Source organism: Tasmannia lanceolata, unplaced genomic scaffold (genome assembly GCF_043159265.1).
Source record: "Tasmannia lanceolata isolate RefF3 unplaced genomic scaffold, GAP_Taslan_0.1 ptg000018l, whole genome shotgun sequence".
Taxonomy (NCBI): Eukaryota; Viridiplantae; Streptophyta; class Magnoliopsida; order Canellales; family Winteraceae; genus Tasmannia; species Tasmannia lanceolata.
In genome coordinates, this window is record NW_027518695.1 from 16,688,080 (window position 1) to 16,703,749 (window position 15,670).

General features: G+C 41.1%; 1 protein-coding gene across 2 annotated transcripts in view; it reads left to right on the top strand.

Moving 5' to 3' along the window:
• Positions 1-14,577, top strand: part of LOC143851947 (RNA helicase family protein) — a 36,523-nt gene extending 21,946 nt beyond the window's left edge. Inside the window, exons 10-16 of one of the 2 annotated variants that reach the window (XM_077361462.1) lie at positions 8,318-8,532; positions 10,897-11,056; positions 11,296-11,569; positions 11,715-11,883; positions 12,629-12,815; positions 13,158-13,526; positions 14,195-14,577. In XM_077361462.1, coding sequence (XP_077217577.1) covers positions 8,318-8,532; positions 10,897-11,056; positions 11,296-11,569; positions 11,715-11,883; positions 12,629-12,815; positions 13,158-13,526; positions 14,195-14,317 — 1,497 coding nt within the window. In that variant the 3' untranslated portion in view covers positions 14,318-14,577. Of the gene's footprint in view, positions 1-8,317; positions 8,533-10,896; positions 11,057-11,295; positions 11,570-11,714; positions 11,908-12,628; positions 12,816-13,157; positions 13,527-14,194 lie in introns of both variants that reach the window. The other variant, XM_077361461.1, reaches the window with a different exon arrangement.
• Positions 14,578-15,670: the final 1,093 nt, after the last annotated feature.

A 15,670-nucleotide genomic window follows, 5' to 3' on the forward strand; every position in this document is an offset into this window, starting at 1 on the left:
AAAACTTCGTTATTTGCTTGAAGTAGGTCGCACTCTTCTTTTTCAGATGAGTGTTCCTAAGGCATACTGGAGTGATGCCTTTCTCACGGCGTGTTTCTTAGCAAATCGCCTTCCTTCCTCCGTCTTAGAAGGTGCCTCTTCTTTCGAGATTTTATCTCCTGGTAAGGAACAGTTTCCTCTGACACCTCGTGTATTTGGATGCGTTTGTTTTGTTCATCACCTTGGACCTGGCCGTGACAAACTCGATCCCCGGTCTGAGCGTTGTGTCTTTCTGGGGTATTCCCGTACGCAGAAAGGCTATCGTTGCTATAGCCTTCGTCTGCGTCGCTGGTTTGTCTCAGCCGATGTTACGTTCTTTGAGTCTGAGGCATTCTTCCAACATGGCGCGGCATCTTTCACCCCTTCTCTCGAGTCCGAGGTCTCGCTTCCCTTACCAGATCTACCTGCTTCTCTTCCTTCATCTCTTATTTCCGTGCAGCCAGCTTCTGCTGCTTCTACTTCTTCTGCCACGTTGGAGAAGCCAGCTCCACCTAAAATTACACAGCAGTATCAGCGGCGCCAAGTTACAGATAGGTCTCTTCTACCTCCTCCCGCGCAATCATCTTCTGAGCCGATGATCCCTCTCTCCCGCTCTCAGGTATCTTATCTTCCGCCTTCCTCTGTTGTTTCTGATTCTCCTATTGCATCTCGTACGAGATCCCGTTCCACTGCACATCCTATTTCGAATTTTGTTTCTTATGATAAGCTCACCAGTACCTTCCAGAGCTTTGTTTCCTCCTTGTCTTCTGTGTCTTTACCACAGTCAGTGGCTGAGGCTCTTGACCATCCTGGCTGGCGTGATGCTATGAACCTAGAAATGGGCGCTCTTCATAGTAATGATACATGGGATCTGGTTTCCCTACCCCCTGGTGCCCGTCCTGTTGGTTGTCGGTGGGTTTTCTCCATCAAATACCTCCCTGATGGTACTGTCGAGCGCTTAAAAGCACGGTTAGTCGCGAAATGATACACTAAGATTTTTGGTTGACTACACTGAGACCTTCAGTCCAGTTGCGAAAATTCCCTCTGTCCGTGTGCTCCTGTCTCTTGCTGTTAATCATAGCTGGCCCCTTCATCAGCTGGATGTGAAGAATGCCTTCCTCCATGGCGACCTGACTGAGGAGGTGTATATGGAGCAACCATCAGGGTTTGTTGCTCAGGCGGAGACTTCCTCCTACGTGTCGCCTACGCAAGTCACTCTATGGCCTCATACAATCTCCACGTGCGTGGTTTGGGAGATTCAGTGAGGCAGTCATGCGCTTTGGCATGAAACAATGCGCAGTGGATCACTCAGTCTTCAGTTATCACTCTTCAGCTGGGTGTATTTTGTTGATAGTTTATGTGGATGACATAATCATCACAGGGAGCAATTCACAAGGTATACAGCGTTTGAAAACCTTCTTGCAAAATGAATTCTCTACTAAGGATTTGGGTCAGCTCAGGTATTTCTTGGGGATAGAGGTTGCTCGTTCTTCTAGAGGCTTGTTCCTATCACAGAGAAAGTATGTCTTGGACTTGCTAAAAGAAACAGGCAATCTTGGAGTTAAACCAGCTTCTGCACCCATGGATCCTAAGGTGAAACTCGTTCCAGAAGAAGAAGAGTTGTTAGAGGATCCTGGCAGGTATCGCAGGCTTGTCAGTAAACTTATATATCTCACGGTTACTCAGCAAGATATTTCATATGCTGTTGGAGTTGTCAGTCAGTATATGAGTTCTCCACGTACTTCTCACAGGGCTGCGGTGACACAGATTCTCAAGTATTTGAAAGGGGCTCCAGGGAAGGGATTGATGTTCAAATGACATGGCCATATGAAAGTTGAAGGCTTCTCTGATGCAGATTGGGCTGGATCCCCAGCAGATAGACGGTCCACCACTAGGTATTGTACATTTGTAGGTGGCAATCTTGTTTCATGGAAGAGTAAGAAGCAGGATGTTATAGCTAAGTCCAGTGCAGAGGCTGAATACAGGGCAATGGCACAGACAAGCACGGAACTTATTTGGCTACGTTCACTTCTTTCTGAAATTGGCTTCATTTCATCTTCTCCTTCGCAGCTTTATTGTGACAACAAAGCTGCAATATACATTGCCAACAATCCAGTCTTCCATGAGCGCACCAAACATATTGAAGTGGATTGTCATTTTATCCGTCAAAGAATCCAGAAAAGAGAGATTTGCACTGTGTTTACTCGGTCAGGGGACCAATTAGCTGATATGTTTACAAAGTCCTTAAATAAGTCAAAATTGAGTGATATATGTAACAAGCTAGGAATGTATGATATCTACATTCCAGCTTGAGGGGGAGTGTTGGAATATGTAACTTGCCTAAGGGCATTTAGGACTTTGTACATTCCTTTATGTTTTAGTATAAAGATATGAGTCAGAGGGAGATTACCCTAACTCATTCATTTTCTCTCTCTAAACTTTCGGTTAACAAACCTTATCGGTCACCTTTGCTCTTTCTTAGTAAAATTTTAAATTTACCATCTTTCAAAAAAGAAACCTCCAAATCTATCCAATTCTGAACAGAGAGCATATATGTAAAAATGGAAAAAATTGTACTTTCTGGAGAAAGAAGATATTCCTTATAGACGTTATACTCATCAACACAAACATACATATTTACTAGTGGCTCATGTGACAAGTATCAGAGAGCTGACATCATTCTCTCAACTATTCTGACTGATTGATGGTTGAGGCCGTGGTAAAGGGGATGACTGCATTCTACAAAAATGATACATAGGAGGTATTTTTGTAAAACACCGGGTAAGAATCTCTTTGGTTTCAAATGGGTTTACAAGTTCAAACAACAAGTTAATAACTCCATAGGCAGGTAAATGGCATGTTTAGTGGCAGGAGGATATATTCAACAACAAGGACTAGACAATAATGAATGTTTAGTCTTATTGTGAATAGCACTTTTTAAGATTGGTCAATGCGTTGGCTAATATGTTTGGATGGCCTTTGTCACAAATGGATGTCAAGAGTGGGTTCTTGCATGGTCAACAAGAGAAGTATGTATGGAGTAGCTAGAGGTTTATTTAACAACAGATAAGGGAAAGTTTATTTGCAATCTCAAAAAGGTAATTTATGGGCTAAAGCAAGCACCTCGAGCATGGCTTAGGAGACTACATAAGGAACTCGGTAGACATTGTTATTGGACCACTGGGTCCCTTCCACCGCCATTTCACACCACACCAGCTGAAAACCCGTGCTACCCTTTCCAAGGCCTCTCTCGTTTCTATATCCTCCCTTAACCCTATTTTCCTTTCTTGGTTGGTGGCGTTTTTTCCCTATTGTACTCTCTTAGTTGAGGACAAGAAAAATATTGTCAAAGGACATTTTTGTTGTCGTTTAAAGAAAAAAACCTTAAATTTTTTTAAGGAACAAAACGGGTGGGATGACTAAAAATTGGGCTGGCTAGTCTCCATCTATCAATCTATAATATATGCTAACCACATTTCTTTACGGTGCTTTTTTTCCTCTAAAGTTTTTTATGTATCTTTTTTCCTAGAAATTCGGTGTTGTTTTCCTGGTTTTGCGCCTACTAATTCAATTTTCACATGCAACCTCACCATTTCTATCCCCCAAGGACTTATCTGGCTACTTGCTCTCTACTTCATTATATCCCAGTATCCCACTAATTTCACTCCACTTCAATGGGAAAGATCTCTCTCTCAAAGAAAGGGAGGGATTATTTGGCCTTTCATTGCTGTACATGAAATTTTAACACCCATGGGTGGGCCACACCATCCCAGTCCAAACCCATGCATAGGGTGTGTGGGCGCTGGTTCCCGCGGGCGCCACACTAGTCTTTGGGGGCTCGAAAGGGGGTGTTCGTGAACGTGTATGCATTTTCCGTGAACTTGGGACCGGGATCCGAATTCCACGGAAAAGAGAGTCTCTCGGAGTCGCCACCTAGATTCAAGCCTAGGACCTGTAATTGCTTTTCTGATGAACTAGAGATAAAGATCCTAAGTTCATAAGGAGAGCAATGACCAAGCTATCGTCTAGGTCAGGGCCTAGAACTTGTAATTCTACTCCGTTTTTAAGGCATGGTCTTTACAGAAATCCGAGTAAGGGATATGGTTATATTCGGGGAGGTGTTAGGCACCCCTCATGCCCGGGTAAACCCGGTCTCTTGACTTGACTTGGCAGTTTTAAGTAACTTTATCAAAACCTTATCTTTTTATCCTTATTTGAGATTAAGCTTAATTCCTATTCTGAAAAGAAATGAGTTAGCGTGAAAAAACTGTTAATATTATCCGAAATAGGGGTCTTTACTACGTGATTTGGGTCCTGAGGGATTACTCCTGAATCACGTAGCAACCGCGTCAATCTGGATAATTAAAAACAAAGATGAAATGGTGGGTTTTAGTTCCCTCCGTTTGTCCAACACCATCGGAGCGCTAGGCTCTCACCTTTATCTCTTTTGTCTATCGTGGGACCGAAGACAAAGTGGTGGGATAAGGAGAGGGAACGTAACCCTATTTACAAAGAGAGGGTAGGGATTTACATTATAGGATTCGGGGCAAGAGGATCCTCGAGCCCTATAACTACCCGATACCGGGTTTTACAATTGAAATGCGGAAAGCTGGGAAATTAATGTAAATATAAGTAAAGGCGGGCACGTCTTTCGAAAATTCGGCGGTGTAACAACTCTTGTAGGATGGTGTAGCTCCGAGTTCTCCGAAATTCTGCAGAACAACGACGCCAGAAAAGTTTTGTCGCTCCAAGTCCTCTGAAATTTGGCAGAATGCCGATGCCCAGTGTGAGCTCCTTGGGTATTTCTCTAATTTCTCTACTTTCTCTCTGGTCGGAAAAGAAACTAGGGTTTTCGAAAAGTCTTTCCTTGAAAAATCGAAAAACTGGAAAATCCATAGGCTTTTTACTGAAAACTAACTTCTGAATTCATTTATTTTTTAGTTTTACTCCCCCCCCCCCCCCCCCCCCCCTCCCCTTCTATATATAGGCTCGGGATTAAAATCACAAATTGCGATTTTCCCTGGCCAAGTTAGGTCGGCCAGTGTTTTTCGGGGGTTTCGGCGGGCCGTAACTCCTTTGTTTGGACTCCAAATCGCGCGCGGTCAGATCTGTTGGACTCCATGTGGCAAGGAGAATCTAATGAACCTAATTTCACGCTTTGAAGTGGTGTGGGCAATTTTGGTACCGGTTTTCAGTGGTTTTTAGGAGTTTTCGGAATCTTTGACAGACCATAACTCCTTCATTTGGACTCCAAATCGCGCACGGTCAGATCTGTTGGACTCCTTGTGGCAAGGAGAATCCAATGAACCTAATTTCATGCTTTGAAATGGTGTACACAATTTTTGAACGTTTTTTACTCAAAGTTAAATTTGGGTAAATACCGTGTAAAAACGAGATTTTTGGTTGTGCCGTAAAAGGCGGGTGCCGTGTGAAAACAAGCTTTCGGTTTTAACCTTGGGACAAATTCGTTTTTGGGAGATATTTCCTGTTTCGCGAGCCAGAGAAAAATCGAGAGAAAGAGCACAGGGGCCTTGGGCTCGTCATGGGACTCATCCTCGCGACCACCTATCATTAGTACCACCTTGACCAGGGGCGATGCCAGAAATTTTGCACAAGGGGGGCAAAAATTATAGTAATTTTTTATGTAGAAGAAATTTCTATCTAAAATTTTGCACAAGGGGGCAAAAATTATAGTAAATTTTGCACAAGAAGGGAGATAAAAATGGTAACATTAAAATTTTAAACTTATTTTCTATCTTAGGGATGATTGGAAAGGGGGGCATATTTTTTTAAAAAGGGGTAAGTATAAAAAAATATTAAAAAATAAAGGTATATTTTTATTTTTTCCAAAAAATAAGAGGGGCAATTGTCCTCCTTTCCTTACAAGTGGCATCACCCCTGACCTTGACAAAATTGAGTGTCTACAGTGTGGTGTCCACATGTTTTGACAGGGTGGGTCCCACCCCACCAACTCCATTGAAACCAACCCATCAAGCGGGACCCATCATTTTACCTCGTGTTTTGATGAAGTGGTGCCACCATTTACACCCATGAATAGCATGATAGCATGGTGGGAGCCTACCATTTTACACCTCATGTTTTGATCGGCTGAGGTCCACCAGTTTACACCTCATGTTTTGATGGGTGGAGTCCACCATCTCCACCAAGCCCATGCATAGGGTGGGCTCCACCATGTACACCTCAAATTTTAATGTGGTGGGCCATTATTTTATACCTAAAGTTTTGATGGAATGGTGTCCACTATTTTACACCCATGCATAGCATGGGCCAAGAGTGTGTGTGTGTGCGGGCGCGCGTGTGTAGGCAAATGATCACTGCATTCCCTTGTTTAGATAATGTTACTCCTCACTTTATTAAACACTTATCTAAGTGTTTATTTGAAAATTGTAACAACGTTAAACATAGAACTAGAAAACTGTAAAATAATCATAAAAATAAGGGAATCTGGATATCATTTCGCTCAGTCCTTAATCAGGCTGGCCAACTAAGAACTCATAGGAGTCAATTCAACCTGGAGAGTGCAGTGATTATTTCCCTCCATAATTTATAAACTAGGCTGGTGAACACAGGACACACGAGTCAACTCTTCTCAGTCATTAACTCGGTGATGGGTTGAGAAAACCAGGCTAGTTTCAGCAAGCGAGTTTTTGCTGAGTCAACCGAGTTGACTCGGGCAATTCAACTAGCTTGGTCATGAGAAGTAGGCCTGATTTTCTGTTTTCTATAGTTTGTTATTGAATGTTGTATTTGAATAGCTATGCTACGTCTCGAGGATTCTACCTTTATGTCAAACATGCACGAGTCGACTCACCCTAGTCATAATTGGGTGATGTCTATGTTCTTTTTTAAATATTTCTAGTAACTTGTATGATAAAAATTAGTACTAAAATTATTTAATCTTATGTTTGCATTTGTTTCATAGATACCCCTTTGCATGCTACCACTTTCTATTGTTGGAAAGTTTTTTTTCTTTGAAAGGTTATTGGACCGTTTTTCTTTTCTTTTCTTCTTTTAAATCTAGAATTTATTTAGGAACCCGGTCCGTCACCTTAAATTTATTAATTGTACAAAAAGTGGGACATACCACTTTACCTCCTGACCCAAAAAAACTAATACCAAAAAAAAAAAAATCGCCTACTACGAATACTTGAAAGTCCCAAGGACTTACTTCTCGCAGCAACCCTAGCCAATTTTGGAAGATTTCTTCACTGCTAGAACACCCTATTATTCTTCCTCTCACATGCAAAATTAACAAGATGATCCTCCACCAGGTTTTTTTTGTCTAAACTGATGTGACAAATTAGGCTTCAAGTGATGGAGAAGGGGATTAAGTTCCTGCCAGTAGTAGACCAAGGGGTTCCTTGTGAGTGGAAATCATATCAATAATGATGTGATCCAACCCGGTGAGCTCCTTAAATTCTCCGTAGTTACCCATGAACCTCTGGGTTTGCACCAAATACGGACCTTATTATCAGATTCTATCCAAACGTTCAAGAAACCAAAGGCTTTACAGTATCTTAGGCCATCCAAAATGCTTCTTATTTCTGCCAAAATATTGGTCCAACTCCATAGTAGTGAGAAAAGGCAGAGATAGCTTACCTTCAAACTTTCTAATGATTCCACCATCCCCAGATAAACCTAGATTGCCTTTGACACGTCATCAGTGTTTAATTTAAGATGACATATATTTGGCCTGTCCCAACACACACGGATTACTCTAAATGCTTTTAATGGTCTATGAATAATCTATATGCGCCTAGAGCTATCTCCTCCCTAGAGGGACACTAGAAAAATGGACAAAAGAACTAGCAAGCATCCTCCCCGGGTTAATCACGACTCACGACCTTAATTAGAAAGCTGATTGGCTTGAAAGAACCCTCCATGCGCGTATTGCATCTCATTTGCTATATCTCCCAGTCCCAGGTGATGAATGATGGAATTATCTTTAACACAAATCCAAATGTTGTTTTACTTCTCTTAGAGTGCTCAACCATTGAAGCAACCTAGCATTAATAGATTGGTTCTCAATTAGAGGCACGCCGAGATAGTTTGCAAAATGGTTCCGCGCCATATCAGTATGATTGAAAATATGATTTAGGTCCTCTTCCTTTGGCCTATCGCAGCACACACACTTGGAAGGGATAGGTATGAGAATATCCTTGAATCTAGTCATCTACTATCAACAAGGACATCATGCATAAAAATTATCCAAACGTTTTTTCTTTTCTATAGTTTTCTCAATAGCTTACAAGTCTCATTTATTTTTGTTAACTTGTAGGTGGAAGCAACGATTGAGTTTGTTTGTCAGCATGAAAGGGATGGAGCAATCCTTGTATTGCTTACTGGCTGGGATGAGATATCTAAGCTACTAGAAAAAATTAAAGGGAATATCTTTCTTGGCAATTCTAGCAAGTTTCTAATTCTTCCATTGCATGGTTCTATGCCTACAGTCAATCAACGTGAAATATTTGACAGACCACCTAGTAACATGAGGCAAGCATTCTTTGCTTGTGATGGCCAAACTTTAATGCTGATGGTATCCAATGTTTGTACTTTTGAACACCTTCTTTTTCAGTCTTTCTTATTTATATACCCCGTGTACCTGAATTTGTTGATGATTTTAGTTCCTAAGATTGTTAATTTTTCTGTAATGAATGGTTTGTGCTGAACCACTAGATTTGCCGTAATAAACATTATGAATCATGAAATTACTGAAATTTATCTTAGATATAATGTGTATCAGTATCAAAAAATCGTCTGCATGTATGCTCTAAATTCCGAGTTGGGGATATTTGAAAATCTTTCTTGCCACACAGAAGTGAAGGGTCCATGGTATAATCATGTGCACTGAATGATGGTTGTGAGTTCGGTTAGTGACTACTCATCACAAATGTTTCTAGCCAAATACACATTGTTTGAAAAAACTGCCATGAATTACACTAGGTTCATCTTCCAGCCTTAAGAAAAATCACTAACCCTTCATGCTATTACTCAACCTTGGGATCCTATGCAATCTTGGTTCAAACCATAACGATTCTCTTGAGTGTTAGGCGAAACTTCCAAGAAGGCTCTGATACCATAATTGTTTCTGAGAAATCTCAAAGTAAGAGTGGGTTGCTATCACTAGTATTTAAATTTACTCATAAGCTAATATGATGATACTGCCGTAACAACTGTACTACGTAAAGAAGAGGAGATTAATAACTACACTTCTCTTCTTCAATTGTTGGAGGGCTGTTATTTCTCAAGGTATTCTGAGGACTCGATTTTGTGGCAGCCGGAGTCGGAGGGCGAATTCACAGTTCACTCGTTCTTCCATCAGTTGAAGAATGATGACGGATCTGAACCTCAATACCAAACCTTTTGGCGTCAATCAATTCCGCCGAGGATCTTGGCTTTTGCATGGACGGTAACCCATAGGTGTATCAACACCTGTGATTGATTGAAACAACGCGGTTTTCAACTTGCCAGCAGATGTGCTTTATTGAGGAGGATACCGATCACACATTCATTCACTGCTCTTTCTCGACTCGAATATGGAATGCTTTTTTCCGGGTCTTCAGAATTCAATGGGTTGCGCAGGGGCAAATATTTCTAGTGGTCCTAAATTGGAGGGGGGCGTTTCATCATTGTATAGGTGAGGGATTATGGAAACCCCTTCCGTTTGCTATTACATGGTTCATCTGGAAGGAACGAACAACCGCATATTCTACGACAAGGCGCGGAACTGGAGATACATTGTACTGGAAATAAGACTAGCTCTTATTACCTGGGCAAAGGCGAACGGTACAATTCCATATTCTACTTGTCTGATTCTGAAATATTGGCATGTGGTGGTGCGCGAAAGGCTGCCTCAGAGGGATATAAGACCGACATGGGCTGCACCTGGAGAGGGATGGCTGAAACTTAACTTCAATGGAAGCTCTCAAGGTAACCCCGGACCCGCAGGTTTTGGGGGTTTGATCCGGGACTCCTTGGGGAGAGTTATATTGTCATATTTTGGTCCTGCGGGTATTTATGACGCGAATGAAGCCGAAGCCAGGGGACTTCTGTTTGGCCTCCGGTGGTATGCCTCCCATAATTTGGGGCCATTAGTGGTGGAGGGGGATTCCTCTAATGTTATAGCCTGGGTGTCTAATTATGGGGGAGGGCCATGGAGATTACATAACATCCTAGATGAAATCCGGGATCTTGTTGGGACCATCCGCCCACTACTTACTCATCGGAGGAGAACTGCAAAATCCTCGGCGGACACCTTGGCAAAAGAGGGCATTAATTTACCGTCAACTACTGTAATCTTCTCGGATTCTTCGGCCTCTTAGCAGGCATAACTTCGGTGTATAGCTTTTCTCTCACCTGTTATGGGACATCTTGTCCCCTCCTTATCGATAAAATTAATGTTAACTTTCAAAAAAAAACAACTGTACTACCTAAGGTCCAACACACTTTACTATAAAATTTAAAACTTAAGAAATCAAAAAAAGAACAAAAGAATGCAATAAATAATGATTACAAACAATAATATTTAGGATATCCCGTTAGTTTGAATTTCCCCCCTTTGTCTCTTAACATTGTTATTCATGTATAAAATGGCCAAACGAACAAACAAGTACAAGGAGAAAATAAAGATGTAGACATGCTTAAACTGCCCATAGTTAAGCAAATGTTAAGACTTAAGACTCCTATGTGTTTTCTGTTAGTTGTTTCCAATATGGATATAATGTCCATTTAAAGTGCCTAGATAACGAAGGAGGCAGGTCGAACTAACCACATTCTTTCCTTGCTGGAAACATGCGCAAGCTTTTTCTCTGAAGCTTCTTTTTCTTTTCTTTTTCTAATTTTGGGCAATCTCTGCAGGAAAATTGTGCTGGCAACAAATGTTGCAGAGAGTAGCATTACCATAGATGATGTTGTGTATGTAATAGACTGTGGAAAGGCAAAGGAAACCAGCTATGATGCTCTGAATAAGCTGGCTTGTTTGTTACCATCATGGATATCAAAGGCTTCAGCACATCAGGTGAATATATTGTCAGTTACCGCTAGAAGGATGGATTTAAATGTCGGTTTCAATTTTGGTCCCTACCAAAACATAAATTTTTTTTTTCAAATTTCTGTCATTTCGGCCGAAATTTTTACAATTTTGGTCAAAATGACCAAATTTCAGATTTTGGCCGAAATTTAAAACAACAGTTAGAAGTGAATCCATTAGTACCTAATCAAAGGTTTTTCCTGATGTTGTGATGGTGAGAAATTTAGAGGCGAGGACGCGCAGGGCGTGTGCAACCTGGAATTTGTTACAGGCTGTACCCAAAGATGATCCATGATGCAATGCCTCAATATCAATTACCTGAAATTCTTCGGACACCTCTGCAAGAACTATGCCTCCATATCAAAAGTTTACAGCTCGGAACCATTGCATCTTTCTTAGCAAAGGCTCTGCAACCACCTGATCCCCTATCTGTTCAAAATGCCGTTGAACTTCTCAAAACAATAGGGGCACTAGATGACATGGAGGAGCTCACTCCACTGGGTATGTAATAGTAGAATTTATTATTCTAATTTATGTTCTGTCAGAATGAGATATTACAATTTACTATTATATATAGCTTTCTTCTTTTTTTCCTGCTGATGTTATTAGACTGTCTTTGATCTTTGATTAATTCACAACTAAACAGGTCGTCATCTCTGCACTCTGCCTTTGGAGCCAAATATTGGAAAAATGCTTGTTATGGGATGTATCTTTCAGTGCCTAGATCCCGCATTAACAATTGCATCCGCCCTTGCACATCGTGACCCATTTGTCCTTCCAATAAATAGGAAAGAGGAAGCTGATGATGCAAAAAGGTCATTCGCCGGCGATTCTTGCAGGTCGACAAAACTAACTCCTTGTGTCCGTTTGGTTGCCAGAATTTTTTTGGTTCTTGGGATTTCTGTGGAACAAAAAACTCCCTGGGAGATTGGTGGAAAAAAAAAAACTCCCTGGAAGTATCCCGGTAAAATAAATTTCCCATGTTTCGTTGACCGGAGTATGGTGGGAAAAAAAATGCTTTGCTTGGTTGCTTGTACTGTTGGGAAGAAAAAAAATCTTCTGCAAGCTTATTTTTGGTTCCTGGGATTATTTTGGGTCCAGCAACCAAACGTGGGTTTCCTGCAGAAATTCCACAAGAGTCCCAAGAACCAAAAAAATTCCGGCAACCAAACGGACCATAGGCACCTTAGTCACAGCATGATAGAAATGCCCTTACTTTTAGGAACACCAAAGATTAGATAATGAATGTTTTTGGAACTCCTTTAGGGCACTTCTATCATCTCATTAATGAATGTTTTGTGAAAGGGAAATGATATCAGCACACCCCTGTTTTAATAATTGCAAAGGCCCAACTTGTCTTTTTTTTTTAATTGCCTTTTGAGAGCTTTTGGGAACTGTAATAACTTTTTGACAGCTCTTTAAATACTAAAACACAAGATGCGTTAGTGAAAAGATCAAAACATGGTTGTGCTGATATCATTTCCCTTTGTGAAATTTATCTTCATTGATATATCACCAGCATGTCAAATACCCTAACATCAATTGATAACCTTGACGCAGCGATCATATTGCACTTCTCAAAGCATTTGAAGCGTGGAAGGATGCTAAGTGCAACAACAGAGAACGGGCATTTTGTTGGGAGAATTTCTTATCACCCATGACGTTGCAGATGATGGAGGACATGAGAAACCAGTTTCGTGATCTTCTATCAGACATTGGCTTCATCAATAAAACAAAAGGAGTCAAGGTAAGTTATGATCTTTTGAATCTGAAGCACATAGATAGAATCTTGAATATTTAATTGAGATTGAGTGGAGCCACAATGCACTGTACTGTGTACGCGTGGCACAAATGTTTGGTGATTGGCCCCCCATTAATCTGATCTGCTGTGTGTGGTGGTGGGTCCATTTCTACATACCATTTTCCTTTTAAGCTGATAGTTCAAAAAGGTACTTTCAATCCTTAATTCTTAGTAAAAAAAAAGGGCTCTAAGCAATCCATCCTTCCAAAATAAGTCGATTTGTAGAAAGGCTTCTTTTTTGAATGGCTAGAATGGCTCTCTCTATATACGCTTGCGTCTTTTTTGCAGGAATACAACCGCTACAGTGATGATCTGGAAATGGTGTGCGCCATTCTATGTGCTGGGCTTTACCCTAATGTTGTCCAGTGCAAAAAAAGAGGAAAGCGGACATCATTCTTCAGCAAAGAAGTTGGAAAAGTCGATATCCATCCGGCTTCTGTGAATGCTGGTGTGCACATCTTTCCTCTGCCTTACATTGTGTACAGTGAAAAGGTAAAGACCACCAGCATATACATCAGAGACTCAACCAATATATCCGACTACGCTTTGCTTCTCTTCGGAGGCAATCTAACGCCAGGCAAGAATGGAGAGGGTATTGAGATGCTGGGAGGCTATCTTCATTTCTCGGCATCAAAGAGTGTGTTGCAACTGATCAAGGTGAGGCCTCTGAGTGGTCTGTTTCATACTAGTAATAGTTAGGGGTGCAACTTGGGTTGGGTTTAACCCGAACCTGATGATTTAAAGTTTTAAACCCTGTTAGGGTTGGACTTCCCTCGGTTTGGTTTGGGTTAGGGTTTTGGGTAAAGCCAACCAGATTTAATTCTAGGTTGGGTTCGGGTTGAGTACTCGGGCGACCCGACCCGAACTTGACTCGGACACTATCCCCATAATTTTATTGTGACCCAGACCCAACCTGACCCGACTGGTCTGTGAACCCTTCATCCATTTATTTTTTTTGGTTTCTTTTTTTTTTTTTTTTTTTTGCCCCTGACCAACCTGACCCAATTTGGAAAAACGGCTCAGGCAGGTTGGGTAGGGGCTGATAGATTTAAAGGAGGGTTGGGTTAGGGTTAATCCTCAACCCGAGGTTCGGGTGGGGTCAGGTTAGGGTTGAGGTAATGTTACCTCAGATTGGGTTAGGGTTGGCCTCAACCTAACCCGACCCAGCCCGAGTTGCACCCTTGTAATTGTTTCCTTTATTAAAAAAAAAAACTCATGTGATTGAATTTTGGGCATTTGTTTATTTGGGAGAAAGTGAGAAAAAAAAAAAACGACAGAGGTTGAATGAAGGTCATAATTTAAGATGTGTGATTGGATTTCTGCAGAGGTTGAGAGAGGAGTTGGACAAGCTTCTACAAAGGAAGATTGAGGAGCCAGAGCTCAACATCCCTGCAGAGGGCAAGGGTGTGGTTGCTGCTGCTGTTGAATTGCTGCACAGCCAAATCTAGTTTTGTGTGCGTCTGTGTGTGTGTGTGTGTGTGTGTGTGTGTGTGTGTGAGAGAGAGAGAGAGAGAGAGAGAGAGAGAGAGAGAGATGCTTCATTGTTTTCACAGGGTAGGAAAATAATTCAAGGATTCACTAGATTGTATTCATCTGAAATGCAAATCATTGTATTTATTGTTGTGGGAATGGGAATGAGAAGCAAGACACTTTCTAGAAAAATATGGATGAATGGAGGTTAACACTAATGATACAGCACTTCACAAAACTTCTATGGTTTCATTGATTTGTTGATTCCTTGTCTACATGGGGATTTATACAGGGTAATGATCTTTCCACCCTCTTTCTCAGCATTCCCACACCCTTTTGTAACTAAGCACCAAACAGACAGGAGGCAGAAATGCAGCCATTTTTTAGGAAAAAAACAAATGTGAGCGCGTGGAGATTTTGTTCATGAGCAGGTCTCTAGTTAGAAGTTTGCTATGAAGGGTGGTAACCTCCAAGTGGGAAATGCTCAAGGAGATTATCAGACTATTGAATTACAAACAAATCGTTGAAAAGATTATCAGATTATTGAATCCAAACACCCCAAAGTGCATTTATTATTCCTTTAATTTTAAATTTTCAAATGAAAATAGAAACAATTATTCATATAAATAATGAAATGGAAACCGAGTAGGGGACCGGGAGTGGAACCGAACAAATAGCCTATTCACACGTTTGCAATCTTACTCATTTTTTAGCAATAATTTCCTTAGTGGCATGTGGAGGTTTGATCGGTTCTCTATGGGTCTCCATAGCAGCACTCTATATTTCATATAGGGTCCTTTTGGATGTACCTAATACTGAAGTTGAAGGAAAACATATTTCCAAACCTTTCCTTTTTTTTTATTGATTTGAGAGAAATTCAAATAGTAAAAAGGGCTTAAATTTGGAAATTTTACAGCAGTTATGTGAATAGTAAATGGGAGTAGGAAGAGGAAACTATGTTTCCTTATTTTTGGTGCAACCAAACAGACCAAAATGGGAACCCATCAATAAAAAACAATATGGAAACCAAGCACTCAAGCACATGATTTCTATGATCCATGCGTATTTGATGAATTTCATGAACCCTACACATGCTAAAAAAGCTAGGCTGGCAGGGGTGCAAACTGGAGTCAAAGCTGTAAAAAATAGGGTTGCAACTTGGGTCGGGCTCAACCCAAACCCGACGGGTTCAACCCGGGCTCTGGTTGGGTTTGCATTTTCTCGGCTTGGGTTGGGTTAGGGTTGGGAAAAGCCAACCCAATTTAAATTCGGGTTGGGTTAGAGTTGAGGCATTAGCAACCCGACCCGACGTCCGTCTTCTAATTTTATCA